The 17,951-nt window shown below is 53.3% G+C and overlaps 3 protein-coding genes across 3 annotated transcripts; 1 reads left to right on the top strand and 2 right to left on the bottom strand.

Moving 5' to 3' along the window:
* Positions 1-1,437: 1,437 nt before the first annotated feature.
* Positions 1,438-4,704, bottom strand: LY79DRAFT_506875 (RNA polymerase II mediator complex subunit Sin4; the record flags this gene model as incomplete). Its single annotated transcript, XM_060553763.1, has 8 exons — positions 1,438-2,678; positions 2,730-2,843; positions 2,893-3,012; positions 3,066-3,285; positions 3,334-3,773; positions 3,825-4,074; positions 4,125-4,479; positions 4,538-4,704. The coding sequence occupies 8 exons, from the start codon at positions 4,702-4,704 to the stop codon at positions 1,438-1,440; spliced, it is 2,907 nt and encodes a 968-aa protein (XP_060418689.1).
* A 2,930-nt stretch (positions 4,705-7,634) lies between these two features.
* On the top strand, positions 7,635-9,722 carry LY79DRAFT_576280 (Sir2 family protein; the record flags this gene model as incomplete). The annotated part of the gene is made up of 1 exon (XM_060559782.1): positions 7,635-9,722. The coding sequence occupies one exon, from the start codon at positions 7,635-7,637 to the stop codon at positions 9,720-9,722; it is 2,088 nt and encodes a 695-aa protein (XP_060418688.1).
* Positions 9,723-11,170: 1,448 nt separating this feature from the next.
* Positions 11,171-16,196, bottom strand: LY79DRAFT_507071 (SNF2 family domain-containing protein; the record flags this gene model as incomplete). Its single annotated transcript, XM_060553786.1, has 5 exons — positions 11,171-11,333; positions 11,382-15,489; positions 15,556-15,643; positions 15,701-15,727; positions 15,783-16,196. The coding sequence occupies 5 exons, from the start codon at positions 16,194-16,196 to the stop codon at positions 11,171-11,173; spliced, it is 4,800 nt and encodes a 1,599-aa protein (XP_060418687.1).
* Between the last annotated feature and the right edge of the window lie 1,755 nt (positions 16,197-17,951).

Below are 17,951 nucleotides of genomic sequence, written 5' to 3'. Positions count from 1 at the left end.
TCACTGGACAACGTTCTCTTGGTACCGAGGGATCCTAGGTGTGGTTCATGAGCTGAAGATGCAACCTGGCCATCATCTCCTTACCAACGTTAATGACCACCGAATATCATAGGTTTGCGATCGTTCCAGAAACGCCTCCTTGATCTTGCTTGCATCCACCGATACTCCCAACCTGGGGTCTAGAATCTTCTCAGAGATAAGGCATAGTAAGGCAATCTCGTTTATCGACAGACCAGTTCCTCCCCGGGAGACTCGAACCAAGTGACATGAGAGCCGATACGGACTAAGAGAACCCCTGGTCCGTTGACAGTCTGGACAGACTTTCCAATCCAACCATCGTGTAGTTTCTGTTTATGCCCTGTATCGACGAAAATGCTAATTCAAAGAAGCTGTGCGCCTTCACAATCCTACATAATGGTGATGTGCCAACGACGTCGAGGGTTGTAATGCTCTTATCACTCATCGCTGGGAATAGACCACGATGTCAGGCTCGGCCACAAAGCCCAGATCGTAGGCCCCTTTGAAAGCCCAAAGTATTACGAAACGACACACGAACCAACGATGGGGAATGGTTGGTTCCTAGGCTTCTTCAAAGTCTCGAGTCCGCGCTGAAACCGAGGAATCGCACTCACTGGTCAGAAATCTCCCTTTCCTCCCCTCCCTCCCCCCTTAGGCCCCCGATTCCGTTTGCTCCCGTCTGGACAGGGAGCAGCGCACAGTCTCCGGCCAGGGCTCCTATCACGAGCCTGGTCTCCAACGCTATTCCGAAGGCCTTCAGGTTTCGAGGCGACCTCCGGCAGCTACCACGACCCCCGCCGCCGCTTCCTGCTGCCGAAAGTCACATTTCATTCGGGAAAACGTGGATGATCGTGGTCCGGCATTGCCAACTCATAGCTGCTTCCAAAGAGAGGCACCGCCATTGCCTGAGAGTACCACCAAGATCCGCCTCCCACTAGTTCATCATGACTTTGGTGGGAGATGACGGTAGCACATGCCTGTAGGCACGGCCCGACTTTACATTCGTGTGTGTACGGTGGCTAAGGGCCAAAATCAGGTCGTGCTTGACACAAAAGGACCGACATTCTCTCGAACATTTTCCTCAGCACGAGCATGGCATTCCATGCTTCGCTCAACGCCAGATTACACTTCAACGGTTTGTCTTGTCGATCTACTACTCTGCGTGTCCCTATTAGCTACAGCCCCTTGTCTTTCACAGGCGTAAAAAACCAGAAAGTTGTTGGACTTCTGTCAGATTAAATCCAATAAATAGGTGTAAACATATCTAAGTCGCGAATGGCATGTCATCTTATACTCCTCTATTCACATGCCTTGGCTATAGCTGGGTTCAGTACCCCTAATCCTCGAAATAATTGCCCATGGGCTTTTCAATGAATCTGTTCAATCCTCCTTGAGATCCTGCTGCGCCTATCGGCTGCTTCATATTATGAGAGCTCCCCTGGGCAGGAGACCCCAGTGGCCGCCGCAGGAGCACTTCCTCTGCTGAGCCAGGACGAACGTGAAGCCTGGCCTGGAGCCAAATACATCCTCCATGACCGCCGAGCACCGGACACATCGCCGCCATTGCGCCATTTTGGCCTCGTCGCCCTCCTTCGTGCCGCGGGCCGGCGGCGCGGCTAGCTCGACACGCTTGAAGACGTCGATATACCGCCCCTTGGCCTTGCGCGTCGCCAGCGTGCGGCGATCATCGTCGATCTCGAGGAGGTCAAAGTCGGCGAAGAAGAGCTTGGAGGGATCGGCCTGGGCGCGGTACGCCTTGAGATCCGAGTTGAAGAACTTAAGGAGGACGGGATGAAAAGCCGGCGGCGGCGACGACGCGAGCAGCATGTTGAGCTCGCAGTGAATCTGGGCATTCTTAATTTGTGCGTCAATCGCTTTCTGTCCACCGGGGCCGGGGGGGTTCTTGGCCGCTAGGGATGCGAGAGAGCTCTGGTATGCGGAGCGGATGTCGTTGTTGAGAACCGTGAGGAGACGGTCAAACTCTTGCACCTTGATCAGGCTGCCCGAGGTGACGCGCTGCATCTTTTGGTAAGCCTTATAGAGAACGACATGCGGACCCTTGGCCTGTGCAGATGGGTCAGTGGCGTTCTGCATGGCGGCCCGGCGCTCGTAGAACTCAATGGCACGATTTGAGAGGATCTCGAGGTGTAAGATACGGCGGCATACGGCAGAGAGAAAGCCGCGTGTTGAGGAGCACAGGAGCAGGTGGAGGGAGACATCGGAGCGGGATTGCAGGTAGGTGCTCATTTCAGAGAAGCGCTGTGGCGTGAGGAGGGCAAGAAATTGCGGGTCATCTAGGAGGGCGAAGAGAGAATCCGTGAGCCAGGACAGAAGGTCAAGAGACCATTTTGCGCAGCCAGCGAGCGCGTCAACAACCTCGTGCTCGTCGAGCGGGCTGAGCTTTTCGCGGATGTTGACGGGGGTGTTGCTCGCGATTGTGATGAGAATGACGACGTTGCGCGCGTTGAGCGCCAGCATAGCAAACTTGCCGCCAAAGGAACGAGGCTGGAACATGCCTTTGTAGCCAAGGTGGTTGAGGATGCTCAAGCACATCTGCAAAGAGCTATTTCTAACGAGACTATCGTGGTGGGTATCCTCGGAGTAGTCGACGGGAACCTTGAGCATGCGCACGATCTCGTTGATCCAATCGAATGTGAAACCTACAAGGGGTCAGCTATCGCAGTTGACGAGCGCTTATCAAGCAAACGTACGCTTCTTGTCTGCATATGGTCGGGCGACAGCCAGGATATCGTCGTAATTTATGTTATTGAACGTTGCTGTCGAGGCAGCTACTGTCAATGCTGCCAACGTGGCGGCATATGGTGCTGTTCGATGTCAGCATAGTTTCGGAGAGACTGGATAATGCAAAATTACCGTCTTGGCTGGAGTTTCCAATATCACCCAAGGGATAATGTAGCTTGCTCCACTTGGCCTTGCCATCTTCCTGTATCTTGACAACGGAACAGTTTGTTGGGGAAAATGCCATCTGCAGACCTAAGCAGCCAGTGAGTCGGAGCACGAACGTAAAGCACCAAAGTTTGACCTACAAGGCGATTCGTCCTGGAAGGAGAAGCCCACCTGGTTCAGTGTCATGACTCTGTCAAGGTTGATCTCATTGTAGATCTCCTGCAGTGTGAACCTGTCGCGGTATTCTACTGAACCATCGCTGAAGGCCAAGCAAATAACCCTGCCAAACTGAAGAGTATGAACGCCAATTATGACCTTGTTGACGATGACGGGGTCATGCTTTTTGAGTCGGGATGTGGGCTTTGACTGTTAGACCCAACTCTTTGTCAACAGGATAGGCTAACTTACAGCTGGGCCCGCACCTGTGCTGTTGCTGCGACTTCCCAATTGCTCGAACGCCGGATGAAGGCTCTGTGCCTGGTCATTGAGAACCTCCCACTTGTCGATAATGCTTTGTGTTTCCTGGTAGGGAGTGTTGGGTGTTGGCAAGTAAGTGCGAACTGCGAGGATGATGAGAGGAGCCCAGCCCTGGCCTGTGTGGTCCAGAGTTGACGGTAGGATCTCCAGGTGGGTTAGTTGGTTTGTGGCGGAGTCGATTGGTGTGGTAGACGAGCCACTGGGCAGCCAGCTGGTGATTGCAACATGCTTCTCTTGCAGGGTTGGGTTGAGCGCCTGGCTGCCCGGGGGCGGCTTGTTGTCGGATTGAGACTGCGGCAAGCCCCAATTGATGCCAACTCGCACAAGGCGCAACTGTTTTGAGGTTGTCGCCAGGGCAATCCATAGGTTACCTAGAGCTTGTCAGAGAATCTCGTCACCAAAGGACCATACCTAGTGCCTACTCTTGTCACTGTGAAGCGCTGCATGCGTAATCAAGTCATCCGAAGAATTGACACTTTCGAGTTCAAGCGTGGTTTCCTCAATCTTATTGTTGTTCTGAGCCCAGAACATTTTGAGATGGCCGTTTGTGGTGACGCATAGGAGTGCGCTCTTGGAGGTATTAGGATGCCAGGGGCCGTAGGCATGTACGAAGGAGCTTTCGTACCGATACTGGTTGCCATCCTTGACGGCCGGTCCATGGCTCACATAGTACTGAACAGTTAGTTGCGTGAAGGAGTGACGGGGGTCTGATGGGAGGCTACCTGTTTGGCCTGGGGTGCAAGTGGAAGCCAGTAGCTGCCGACGATTGCGTGGAGATCATCACTCGGATCATAATCCCACTTTCGCGTTGCAAAGGGACGGTTCAATGTGATGGAATAAGTTAAGATGGCAACTCGACCAGTCGCATCGATGACGGCAAGCTCGGGGTTCGCTGTTGAAGCCCAAACCAAATGCACTATGGGGCTAGCGGCGTTGATGGTAATGAGGTCAACCTTTGTGGGTTCGCTGAGACCCCAATTGCCATCATCGGGATGAGAGCGGAGAAACCTGGCTTCCAAGGTCTTTCCGTCAGGGGAAATGGAGGCGATGGCGCCGGATTTCGACCATGCTACTCCCCTATATAGGTAGTGTGAGTGAACGACAAAGACCGCTGAAGGAAGGAGTGGCTTCTCACTGGCAGCAACCGCGAGTCCGCAGCTCATCTATCCTCTGGCGTAAATGCTTGGTAGGAGGGCGGGCGGTGTGGAGAGACAGACCAACGCCGTCGCCGAAGAGGTCATCGACGTCGAGCTGGTCGACCTGCATAGGCCCGTTCATGCCGCTTTCGAGAATGAGGGGCATCTTCGATTCAGCCATTGACATCGATTCGGGGACTTGATGTCTATTGCGCAAGTGTATCCATAAGTGACCACTGCGGCGAATGGACGAGGCTAGAGTGATTGTTTCAAGGCAGCAGTTCTGACAGCCGACAGAAGCTCATTTTAAGATCAGATCGAACGAAGCCTGTGAGAGATCATGCGATGAGCCAGGAGAGGCACTTCTTACAGAACACTGCAACTACGAGATGATGTCGTTCTGGTGTGGTTGGTGACCTTGGTGAGGCTTGATGGCACGATGCGAGGATAATTGAAAGGTGATGCGAAGTGTGGCTGGAGTGTGGAAGGATGCATCCCATCCCAGACGTTAACATTGACTTGTTAGGTGGACCGCGAATCTTAACCAGGTGTAACGGACCAATGGAGACGGGGCTGAACAATGAAGGAGCCCCATTCGGCCCCCCCCCCTCTACCTCAGCCTCAACTTCGCCCAAGGCTCGAGGCGGGGTGGAGACTGTCTCTTCCAAGCTAAGCCTGGTTTGGAGGAGTTCGGTGACAAGTTGAGCCACACTGAGGCTGGCTGGTGAGCACCGTATACGGATACACTCGCGAGATCCGGATAGAGCTAGTAGATAAACTAGCCAAAAGTAGCTAACAGATATCCTATGATAGCTAGCGGATGTTCTCTGCGTTAGTCCTTACATAGAAGGCGGTCAACCTTTGCACCCTCCCATCCACCTCCGTTGCCAACCAGCCAGCCCGCCGTTAGCAAGTACAATGTACACAGCCGTTACGTAAGATAAGAGTTATATACAGATCCCAGTTTCTGCCAGCACACTATACCCCTTACAGCGACCGCGATACCCCTTGCTGTTAGTCTGTCTGATAGCTTTATGAGGATCTCGCGAGTGTATCCGTCCGGACTCTGTATACGGTATACTATTCCTGTTGTGGTTGATGCAAGTTGGCAGGCGCAAGTTGTGTTCGTGGGGAAGGAAGGGACCTGTGACGTCCAGCCGATGACCCCTGCATCTCAAGCCAAGCACCTCGTCGATTGTGACAAGGGGTAGACGACAACACAACACTGAACTGATATGGCAGAATCTGAGGTGTTTCCGGGCAACGGGTGGGTGTCCACTCCGTCCGACTCGTCTACCTTGTGACCCATGTGGGCGCCGATGCCTACAGAGGTGTGTTGTATTATGTGGTGCTTTTGTCACTTTTGGCCCCCCGCGACTCTCGGCCGCCTTGCTTTGCCGTGGACCGACGCCATTGTTGACGGCAAAGACACTAGGATAAATAAACAACAGACTTTTGCTCAAGCCTTCAACATCGAGCCACCTAGACGTGACAAAGGCACCCGCCCAGCTCGATACAACCTTCTTTTCTGTTGGGATGTCTTCAGCTCGTCCGCTTATTGATGTCGTGTTTGCCAACTCTGGTTTCTGCGGCGAGATGAGATGGTAGTTGCAGACCGCACGAGCCGTAACAGCGACAGCGACAGTACGATTGCTGCGGCAAGGTACGTTAGGTTAACTGCAGTCGCATCCGACATTTGACAGTCGTGGAGACAGGCCCCGCATGGAGACTTGAGGGCGAGTTGAATCGTTGCTGTCGTGTTGCATCTTACTGCAGCTCACCGCTGGATCGACAGGCCACACTCACCGTTGTTGGATAGACAGCCGCCGTAAGCTTATTCCAACCCGCAACTTGACCATCGATCACCTTTTCCAGGCATGACCTCCTGTTCAAGAACACAACCCCACCCCCCGAGGCATTGCGCTTCAAAACTCTGGGGACAATGTTCTGTCTTTCGTCCAGACGCGGGGGGCAGGGACTCGATGTAGGTTTTGGTCCGTGAAAATCATGTTCAGAAGACGGGCTAGGTGCGGGATAAAGGAATCATTGTTTCCGAGGCACGTGCCGAGTCATGGTCTTGTTAGTGTAGTAAAGTAATAGGTTGACCGTCATTACCCTAGAGGTTGCATGGCTCAAATGACGAGAGAGATGGAGACGACGGGATGCATAGGGGAGTCGAAGAAGAGGGGAAATGGGAGAACAAGAGGATGAGGGGAGGCCAGAGAACGGACGAAGGGCCGGGGATCAATGTATCTTTTCTGCAAATTGCGGCGGACATGTACATGTAGTGGGGCCAAACCATCAACTGTTAAAAGCTAGAACTCTCTCCCAGCCGAATAGGAGCGAGCATTAGGAGAGAAGAGACCCGAGACCTAACGCGAGATTAGGTGGGCGACTCTCTACTTTGGAAAAGTCGGAACCAAAACACAGAGGAGCGCGTGCGCACAAACCCAGACGTTAGCAGCGGCAGCATCAGCATCAGCATCAGTACCAGCTCATCAGAGCGCGACAGCGAAGCACTAACCGCCGCCGCGTCCCATACCCTTTCTTTCTTTCTTTCTCCTGTCTCTCTCCCTCTCTCTCTCTCTCACTCACCCACCCACATTCTTTGCTGCCGCGCCGGCACTGACCGGACCAATCTGATCTCGCACTGCTGCTGGTCGGGCTTATCCCGACTTGTGTTGACAGCACCTCAGGCTTTTCCACCCCGTCTCGCTTTTGGCGTGTGTTCCAAGTCACGTCCGCTCCCACATCCAGCTTCCGCCGCCGCCTCCCTCTCCCCCCCCGGTACCCATTCTTCCTCCGTGCTCCCCCCCAATCCATGTACGTCTGCAAGCATATGCTACGGTTATGTACTTGTTAAGTTACCCTCGCCCGTCCGCTCTCCACACTTTGTCTTTCTTCAACGACACTTCTTCTCACCTTCCCGCCAACAAAGTAAACTCTTTCATACAATTTTCGGAGAAAGGACCTCACAACCCCGTAAAGCGTCGAACAATAGCCATGGTATAGGACGTTTCGCCGATGTACCTGCGCCTCGTCTCTTGGTTGTTTTGTTCGTCCTCCTCCCCTTCCTCCCCGACCGCTCACCTCAAAATGGACGCAACGCCTTCCGCCTCCTCGGATATGGACGTCGACGCGCACCATCAGATCTCTTCTCCCTCGGATTCCACCCTCTCCTCGCCCCTCTCAGTTCTGTCAAAGTCCCCATCAATACCCTCGTCGCCCGAAGTCGCTCTCGACGCGTCAAAACGATACCCCTCGCCCACGTCCTCCATGCCCTCCGGCGCCCAATCACCAATCAAGCTGGAGCTTGCTGACGACTCCGTACCCGCCATCAAGCTCGACGACGCGGCCGACTCAATCAACGTCAACGCCAACGATGCTCCTGATGGCCAGCCTCCCCGAAAGCGGCGCAAGGTAACACCGCCCAAGGAGCGTACTACGGAGCATCTCAACCTGGACGAATGCGACGTGGACGACAGAAACCTGGCCCGCCTCGTCTCCGCCCTAAAGAAACGGAAGAAGATTGTCGTAATTGCGGGTGCCGGCATTTCTGTTTCTGCTGGCATTCCTGATTTTCGGTCCAAAACGGGCCTTTTCGCAACGCTCCCTAACGAGCACAAAACGAAAGGCTCGGGCAAACACTTGTTCGACGCCTCAGTCTACAAGCACGACTCCTCTACCGAGAAATTCCACAAAATGATTTGCGACCTGGCTACTATGGTCAAGGCGGCCAAGCCCACCAAATTTCACCACCTACTGGCGTCGCTTGCCGCAGAAAACCGACTCCTACGCCTTTACAGCCAAAACGTGGACTGCATCGACACTAACATGGAGCCGTTGAAGACCAATGTTCCCCTCAATGTAAAGGGCCCATGGCCCAAAACAATTCAGCTCCACGGGAGCGTCGAGCACATGGTCTGCTCGAAATGCACCGATATCCGACCGCTAAAGACGGAGCTTTTCGTGGGCCACGAGGCCCCGCTATGTGAGGAGTGCAAAACAATCGACCAACTCCGAACCCAGTACGAGCAAAGACGGAGTCACGGCATTGGTCGCCTGCGCCCCAGGATGGTGCTCTACAATGAGTTCAATCCGGACGAAGAGGCCATTGGGAGAGTGTCGAGCGTGGACCTCAAGTCGCGCCCCGACGCGGTCATTGTTGTCGGCACAAGCTTGAAAATTCCAGGCGTCCGAAGGCTCGTAAAAGAGCTCTGCCAGGTCACGCGCAGTCGGAGGGACGGTTTCACCGCCTGGATCAACACGGATTCAGAACCGCAGCACAATGACTTCAAGGACTGCTGGGATCTCGTGGTTCGTGGAAAGTGTGACGATGTTGCTCACTGGGCCGCTCTGCCTCGCTTCGACGAGCCTCGCGGTGACCAATCCGCGTACCTCAGCGAGGGAGAGGATCAGCGGCGCCGGGACAGACTTGTCAGGGATAACCTCGAGGTGCAGCTTATTTCGCCCACGCCAGGCTCGCCTACCAAGTCTGGTCCTAGCACTGCATCGGAGACCATGAAGCGCAAGCTTGTTGACCCCGTCCAGAGCATTCCAACACCTACAGCAAGCCCCAAAATTAAGGCCGCAGAGGCCTCAAAGAAGGCCACCAAACCCAAGCAAAGTAAGCTTTCTTTTGTTGGCCAGGAAGCTTCGGTTGCTTCTGCAGGCAATGCGTCGGCAAAGAACCCCAAGAAGGCGTCCACCAAGAAGCTCCGAAAGTCCAACAAGAAGCCGATTCAGCCGCCCAGAAACAGCGTCGCTCAGACGTTTAAGACCCAGAAGAACCGCGAGCTTGCCGACATGCCCCAGGAAACCTTGGCTGGCAAGTTGGACAACCAGCATTACAAATACGTTGAAGACAAAGTCGAGTCCCAGCTCCTCCCGCCTCTGCGACCCGTCCAGAAGCCCATTCAAAGCTCCGTCTACAAGCGTGCTGAGAATCTGGACACCAAGGGGCAGGAGGACGACGCCTCCCTGCCTGCGAGACCTTTTGAAAAGATGTCAAAACCGTCTCTATCGGAAAGGCCGAAATCATTACCGCACGCCAGTGTCACGATTGACGGGGGCAAAAACAGCAATGAAGGACGCCCCACAACGCCTATGCATGAAAGACGGCGGTCCGCTGAGACGATATCCCCTGGGTCGATTCCTCAAGGGATGGAGACGTTGATAGACTGAGCATGATTCACAGAGGGGTTTTCGTTCATGTGACTACTTGGCGTTTATCATATTTTTCACCTAGGTATTCATAGAAAGGCATCGGCCTGCCGGTACCGAAGAGTTCGGGCCCCAGGTGTTGGTCTACTGGAGCTATTTCACGTACGGAGTTGGCCGGGATCACGGCGCATCAGTATCATGTATATAAATATCGCCTGCCATTCTGTATAAAAAGCCCTCATCCTGAATGTGGAAACTCCATCACACGGCTCACATGGAGGCTACCGCAAGCGAGGGCTTCATTGCGCCGGGCACCACACGCGTGCGCGCGCACAAGCTTCCCCAGAAACGCCCAAGGGGTGTAGTGCTAACAGATAGAGGCGTCCTACGCCCTAACACGGAACGATCCATAGCGTTAATATATCACTCATCGCAAGATGACATGGCAGTCTCAACTCTTCTGGTGTTCAATATGGTGTCGTCTTTCCGAGAGTGGTGGCCAGTTCGGGCCATAATTGTCCCAACGACGGCCGGCTGCCAGGCGGCCTCGGCTAACACTCGGGCCCTTAGACTTTTGACAGGCTTTGACAGCGGACTCAGGCCCATGACACCACCACCACCGCCAAACATCGCCCACCGTTTTCTGCACCGGAATGTAAAACCTGGGATATGGCTTTAGGCACCAATGCAATCACGGGACAAGAAATGTTGAATCGATAAGCCGAACGGTTTATATTCCGCAACGTCTTCATGATGCTGTTTGCGCCGTGACATATCCGGTGGATGGGCTTTCTCTAGACCCTCCCTGCGCGCTTGCACCACACTCATGAATCAGGCCTCTTCCCACCGGCCCCGAAACAAAACCTAGACACATGCAGGCTCCCCTTGTTTTTCAGCGTGTGCGCGCGCGTCAACTCTCTTCCCGCTGCTTGCAAATATTTAACATGAGTGACGGGGTGTCTCTCTCTCCACTGAGGGCGCTGAATCGCGACCCTCTCCCTTTCGCTGTTTGCCAGTACTGATGTGAGCCGACGCCGTGGGCATAGAAGGTCCATGCCCACTTGCGTCGCGGCCGACAAGGCTACGCTCCTTGGGACATTCGCAAGGCTAACGTCATGTGACCGGCCGCTGCAATGCCGCAAGGCTTGCTTGGCTTCGCCAGGTCAACCGTTAAAGTATGCCACACCAGCCTAACCATCCTTATCTCCCCAAAATAAAATCTTAACCGCAGGAGATGAAGACATGATGCTTTCGCAAAACTCCAAATCGGGTCGTCCTGTACCATGCAAGTCCGGGTATGTAGTTTATCTTTCATTCCCTCGCCTCGATAAAAAAAAAATCGACTTCCCCCTTAATACCGAAACGCCAGGCCAATGCTAAAATTAGACATGTGTTGAGACTGAATCGAGACTGCGCAAAACAAATGGTCGTGCGTCTCTCCGTTGCTTTTATGATGTTAGACTTTACACCTAGGAGGTGGCTGCCGTGCCATTTGTTGGCGCCGCTGCCGGCTGACCTCCGTTGTGCTTCTTCACCTCTCTGTCACGCAGGACTCTATACATGGCGCTCAACCGCTCGCCCGTCACCTCATTACTGGTGCTGTCAACAGGCCATAGGTTCGCCAGGAACTCCCTGTGGTCTGGTTAGCTTCGTATCGCCCACAGGGTCCACAAGACCTACCAGAAGCGGTTCTTGAGCGCATCGTCTCGTTCTTGAACGAATTCACGGTCTAGAAAGTTACCAATCACAACCAGCTCCTCGCCAAATATCCTAGCACGCTCTTTGCTGGATTTGATTCTCTCCTTCGTCGTGACAAGAATTGCCTCAAAGTTCCCTCGGACGGGCTTTAGGAGATACCACAGCATGGCATCCGCATCCTTCTCTCTCTCCTCCTTGTTGTCTCCCATTTTGCGGAGTTGTTCAAGTCGGCGCAAGGCTTGGTTCCGCCGTTCACTATCGGGTTGGCTGGCTCGCGGGGTATTGCTCAAACGACGACGATCATCTCCATGCCGATGATCTTCCGGGCGGCGGTGCTTGTTGCTGCGCTCGCCTTCATCACGGTGCCGAGGTCGATCAGCCTTCGGAGAGTGCTGCTCATCGCCATTGCTCTTTGTGCGCCGCGTCTCGTCCATTCTCCGATGTTTGGGGATGCGACCCTCGTCATGACCAGAGTGCTTTCTCTTTGAGTCTGGACGGGGCGTACTTTTTTCATCGACGTTGCTACGGCTGCGATGATGGTCGGTGTGGCTGCGTTCTCTGTCTCGGTGCGAACCGCTCTTCTTAGGGGCCGGTGGAGCAGGAGATGCCGCGCCACTGCCAACGTCGTTGCGACGATGTCCGTTTGCCAGCCTCTTGTTATTCCGATGGTGATTCTCGACGGCTCTGTGAGCTAGCGGGTCGCCTGAGTGCTTGGCCTGAAGAACAGAGAGCAGATACTCTGAACGACGAACGAGGTGGACAGCACCAGGGGAGTTGACCACCTTTTCGGCTCCCTTGTTTCGCTCCTCCTTCTTTTCGATACGATGCTCTTCAAGGAAGAACTTGTCCGACATTTCCAGTTCATCGTCATCCCGGATTTGCGCCCAAGCGCCGAACCCATACTTGTCGATACCGACAAGCAGCATCCCATCCTCTCGCGCGCCCCATTCACAGGAGTAATGCGCGGCCTTGGTCGCGTCAGCAAGGCGAAATGTCTTGAAATCATCATTCTTCCGAATGGTTTGCCTCAACAGGCGAAGCTGTCGCGGGCGTTCAACAGCTGTCTCGGCATTCATCTTCCGCACTTCGCCGAAGTCGACCAGAACAGCTTTTTTATCCTTCTTCGTCAATGACTTTCCAAGTTTTCGTTCATCGTCCATAAGACGTGCGTTATTGTCGTTGAGTGCATCTTCGCAAGTCTTTACGAAGTCGTCTAAGATGGATTTGATGTAGTCACGGTCGCGTTCGCCAAGTCGGGCCTCTTGGATGATTTCGTCACCGCGGTCCTCCATAGAACCGTAACGGAAAAAGGCTTTGAGAAGGTTCCGCGTTTCTTTCTCGTTCAGTGGGCGCCTAGGATCAGACAGCAGGGCACGTTGTTCTTCGGCTTCCCGGCGTTGCTGTTCCTCCCTCTGTCGCTTCTTCGCAAGGCGGTCGGATCTGTCCGTTTCGTTCCGATTCTTCATTGCCGCCCTACGTGGAGCGCTTTCGGCAGCAACCTTTGCCACGTACTCTTCATTCTTGCGTTGTTCTTCCTCAGCTTTGATGACAGCAAGTTCATCGGCAGGAATGATCTGGTCCCAGTCGAGTGCCAAGTCATCCACCTTGACATCGGTGTATTGCATGAAATTGTCCCAGTCAATGCCGCCACTGCTAAGGTTCATCTTGTCGTCGACCTTTGTCTTCGTGATTTCAGCATTCTCCAAGATTGAATCGATGTCGAGTTGTTCAAGTCTCTCCTGGTTGCCGCTTTGCTCAAACATCTTCTGCGAGCGCATCTTGAGGATCAACTGAATATCCTCGGCGGAGTTTGGTCCGTCGATCCTCAGGCCCTTCTTGTTCATTTCCTCGCGGAATGCCTTACCATCATCAGTAACGCCAGCTTGAATCGTGAGGTACTCAAGCAGAAGCTTGTTGCGAGCTCGCTCCAAAACTTCCTCTTCGACTGTTTCTTTCGACACCAATCGATAGATGCTGACAGGCTTTTTCTGCCCGATACGGTGAGCACGTCCCATAGCCTGCAGATCAGCTTGTGGGTTCCAGTCGGAGTCGAAAATAACGACGGTGTCGGCTGTCATCAAGTTGATACCCAAGCCACCTGCTCTGGTGGAAAGCAGGAAGCAGAAGTCGTCGCTGTCCTCAGCGTTAAAATGGTTAATTGCCATACGACGAGGGCCCGCAGCGATCGTGCCGTCAAGGCGCTGGAATTTGTAGCCCCTGAGGGCCATGTAGTCACTGAGGATATCCAACATCTTGACCATCTGACTGAAAACGAGGACCCTGTGGCCGTCTTTCTTGAGCTTTGTGAGCAGTTGATCGAGGAGCATCATCTTTCCACTGCTAGCAATCAGACCCTTGATTTGGTCCTCCCGACGGGTGCTACCAGCGAGCACTCTGTCTTCGGCACCAGGGAACATATAAGGGTGATTGCTGACTTTCTTCAGCTCCATCATGATGTTGAGCAATGAGTTCTTCTGGCCTGTAGCATTGGACAGTGCGGCGTAATTCCTGGTGAGGATGTTCTTGTAGTATTCCAATTGGACATCCGAAAGCTCGACACGAATAATCTTCTCAGTCTTGGGTGGAAGATCGGACTCGACAGTCTCCTTTGTGCGACGCAAGATATAAGGGGCGATCGACTTGTGCAGGTCCTGCAGCTTCTCTTGGGTGTCATTACCAGCAAGATTCTCCAACTCTTCATCAATGACGACTTTGCCGGGATTGAGAAAGTCCATTAGTGCGGAAAGCTCAGCTAGGTTATTCTGAATGGGGGTGCCGGTGATCAAAATCTTGCAAGGCACCCCGAAACTGACAAGTCTCGCATACAGTTGAGACTCCTTATTTTTCAAACGATGGGCCTCGTCGACAAGCAGAGCCTGCCATTTGATTTGCTGAAGGAACTGCCAATCCTGGAGAATCATCTCGTAAGAGGTGATAAGGGCGTTGAATTTTGGCTTCTTAGGATTGCCATTGACCATCAGCTCGTTGTCACGGATGGTGCTGCGAGATGTCTCATTCCCGAGGTAGACGACATAGTTCATGTCAGGGGACCAGTTGTCGAAGGTATCGCCCCACGCAGGAATGACACTGAGGGGCGCAACAATGAGGAAGGGGCCCTCCTGCTCACGCTCGTTGCGCAGCCAACTGAGGAACGACACGCTTTGGACAGTTTTGCCGAGACCCATCTCATCAGCAAGAATGACATTGTTGGCACGGGTCCAGTTGAGACATAAGAAGTTGAGACCTCTGAGCTGGAAAGAGCGCAGTTCGCCGCCTTTGATGTAGTTGGGTTGCGCCTCAAGCTTGGTCATCCTTGTCCGCGTCTCCGGGTTCGATTCCTTGCGGTCAGAAACCCATGAGCGCGAAGACCGATCCAGGAATTGGTCAATCTTGTCCTGAAAGTCCGAACTGATGGCAGATGCTGCTTCCCACGTACACTCGTCGTAGTAGCAGCCCTTCCACTTGACGAGGTATTCAGTCTCATCATCGCCATCGCGGACAGCAACGATCCTGTCCACCTTGGTATAGTCTTCCAATGCTTCCTCGGCTCGTTCGCGATCCAGGAAGAATTGTTCTTTGGTCTCGGGAGGGATGTCCTCGCCAAATCGAATCAGAAGCTCATTCTCCACGATGGTTCGGAAGTAGTTCTCGACTCTCCGGTAGCCTCGCATGCCACGTAGAGTGTCCGTCGTCTCCCATGTGTCGTGAAGGTGTGACTTTCCTTGCCACTTGATATAGTACTCGAAATCGTTCCTCGTTGAACTCCAACTGAGCTCGAGGTCATCCTTGAGCTTGTGTCTAAGGACTTTGTCAATGTATGGGGAGTCGTCAACAACGTCCGCTGCGTAGTAGTTGGGCGTGAGCTCGGATCCGTCTTCCTCGTCATCAACATCGCTCTCCTCATAGGCACCCTGCTGTACTTGGGCGGCCCGTCTGCTCGACCAGCGTTTCTCGGTGAGAAGGTTCGGCTGGGCCTCACGCTGACGTCGTGCCTTCTTCTGGAGACTCTTTGCGCGTGCACCGCCGTAGTTATCAGAGTCGGAATCAGAATCCGTCGACGGTTGTCGTGCCGGCGTGCCTCGTTTCGAAGCTACAGAAATGGGGGTTAGCATTGATAAGCCGCTCTCATCGAGTTGCCTAAGGTGATGAAGCTTACATTGTCTGGGTGTCTCGACGCGTCTTCTTTTGACGGTTCTCCTATTGATGGGAGCTGCGTCGGATTCGGATTCATCAGAAGAATCGACCTATTATTGCCATGTCATTAGCTATAGTCACTGATGGAAAGATCGAGTCCAACCAACCATTCTACGCTGTTGCGTCGGGCGGGACTACAGAGTGCTGTTAGCTAGTGTGGTAATGTGCGTGAGCGGGCAAAGACCGTACACTCCGTCTCAATCCGTATAGCTCGGGGTTCGCCTTGATAAAGTCATCCTCTCTAGCGGCAGGTTTCCGCTTCATGGGCTGCTGGGAGTCGTTGGAGCTCGATTGGACGTCACCGACTCCCTCGCTCTGGACAACGGACGCCGCGTCTTCATCCATATCGAAGTCGGCGTCATCAGATGCGTTATTTTCGTCACCAGAGCTTTCCGTTTCAGCAAAGTCAGGGGCGCCATTCATGTAACCGGTCGAGTCGTTGGGATCCGGGGACGGCGACGATGAAGCGAGACGTGTGGCATTCTCGCGCATATCTGAGAGGTCGCTATCGCTCTGGTGCCCGGCAGCGACTATTGGTGAGGGGGAATCGCCCTCCGGCGACCGGTACCCGTTTGTGGGACCGGGTTCGAGGGGGCTAGACATGATGATGGTCTAAGTCAAGGCTGCCGGCTATGGATGACACGACGTTAGCCCATCGCCTCATCGCTTAGGAGAAGAAGCGCAAAGAACGCGTGATGATTGACGTCTGGCGACCGGGATAATCATAGAATATACAGTGTAATTCAAATAATGACCAAGCTATCGGCCTCGTCGCATCGCGGGGACGCGGTCGATGGAGACGAGGCTGAAAGTTGATGGCGATGCCATTGTGGCAGTCAGCCGAAGCCAGAAGGCCATGACGGGTCACCAGACCATCAGAATCATCAAGAAAAGTCATCTCCATCGACGCGGCGCATCCCATGGATAGCTGAGGTCATACCCGATAGGGATATCAGGATGGGAGCGCGCCGCTACGAGGCTGGGCTTGATGGCTCGTGACGGGAAACTTGCTGACCCTTACAGGGCCAGTAACCAGAGGGCAGGAGAACAACTTACAAGTCATTAACAAATGGCCTCCAGGCAGCAAGTACCATTGATCTTGACCAAAGGAGGTATTGAAGAAAGGAAGTGGACAAGTGACGTGCTGGGTAGTCTAAAGGCCTGGCGGGTGAAGGGTGGTGGTGGATGGAAAATGCACTGGTGGAGAGGCAGGAAAGAATTGAGGTGGATGCACGGGTGAGGTACAGGTGGTTGTAGCGCTAGCCCACACTGAATCACCCCCAAAAAGGTTCAAGTGCTGTGGCCTAAGGCAACAACAGACAACCATACACAACTGCGCTGCTGTTGGTGGTAGGAGGTAGGCATGGGAAATCGACGAATAGGATAGTAGAGAACTGTGCAGAATGTGGGTTCAGTAGCCAAAGCGCACACACCCACTGAACTCGCCGAGCAGGATTCACCAAGACTCGGAACCCCAACTGCTTTTGACAACGCAACTCCAAGAGCATCAAAAGGCCGTGTTTTTAGCCTCTACAGTTGCTTTTCATACCACGTTCCAACCCACAACTAGGTATTTCTGAATAGCTAATCGATATTTGGCTGGGATGGATAGCTTCGTGAGATATTGCTCTGTTGAAAAGGCTTTGTAAAAGTATCTCTAGTGGTGAGTGACACATAATGATGCCGGCGCCGAGACCCTCGCCATGACCTCTCAGAGGCAAGCTGACGATGTTGAGTCTTGGGCGACTCGAGGATCAACTATTGTCCGCTTGCCGCGCGGCGTGGTGTTTCCAAGACAGTTTGCACCAATCAAAAGGGACAGTGGCTTGTTGATATATAGACAAAGAATTTATCGCTTGTTTGAAGCCTTTTGTTTTCACTGATATGCATGGCGGTCAACATGTTTTTTGTCACACACCTTTGAGAAAATTCAGTGAAGAGGATCTCAGTCAGGAAGGATTAAACATTGACTTGTAGTCCTAACTAACCCAGCGGTCTGAGGTCAACAACCTTTAGCCTCTCAGAATGCTTGCAGGCGATCACAATCCACTTCTATCGCATCATAACACTGCGAATAGACTAAAACCAAACCTTGGATTTACAATGGGGTTTGCCATGTGTGCAATTGGTTTTTAACTGAAGGAGTGTGATACTACTTCTCCCAACATTACCTTCTTGTTGCTTGGTCACGACGTTGGAATGGTACAATCGATAATGGAATTAAAGTCACTTAGAATAATAGGGAAGCCGGGAGACGAATAAGCATCCAAGACCTGGAAGTGAACGACCCATGTTCCAACTCATTTGGAGCCCAAATGTCGCTAACCTGACTGAAAAGCTACTTAGTCTAGTTGGCTG

This window comes from Colletotrichum navitas (genome assembly GCF_030913465.1).
Source record: "Colletotrichum navitas strain CBS 125086 chromosome Unknown LY79scaffold_6, whole genome shotgun sequence".
NCBI lineage: Eukaryota > Fungi > Ascomycota > Sordariomycetes > Glomerellales > Glomerellaceae > Colletotrichum > Colletotrichum navitas.
This window is presented reverse-complemented; position numbering and strand designations above follow the sequence as displayed.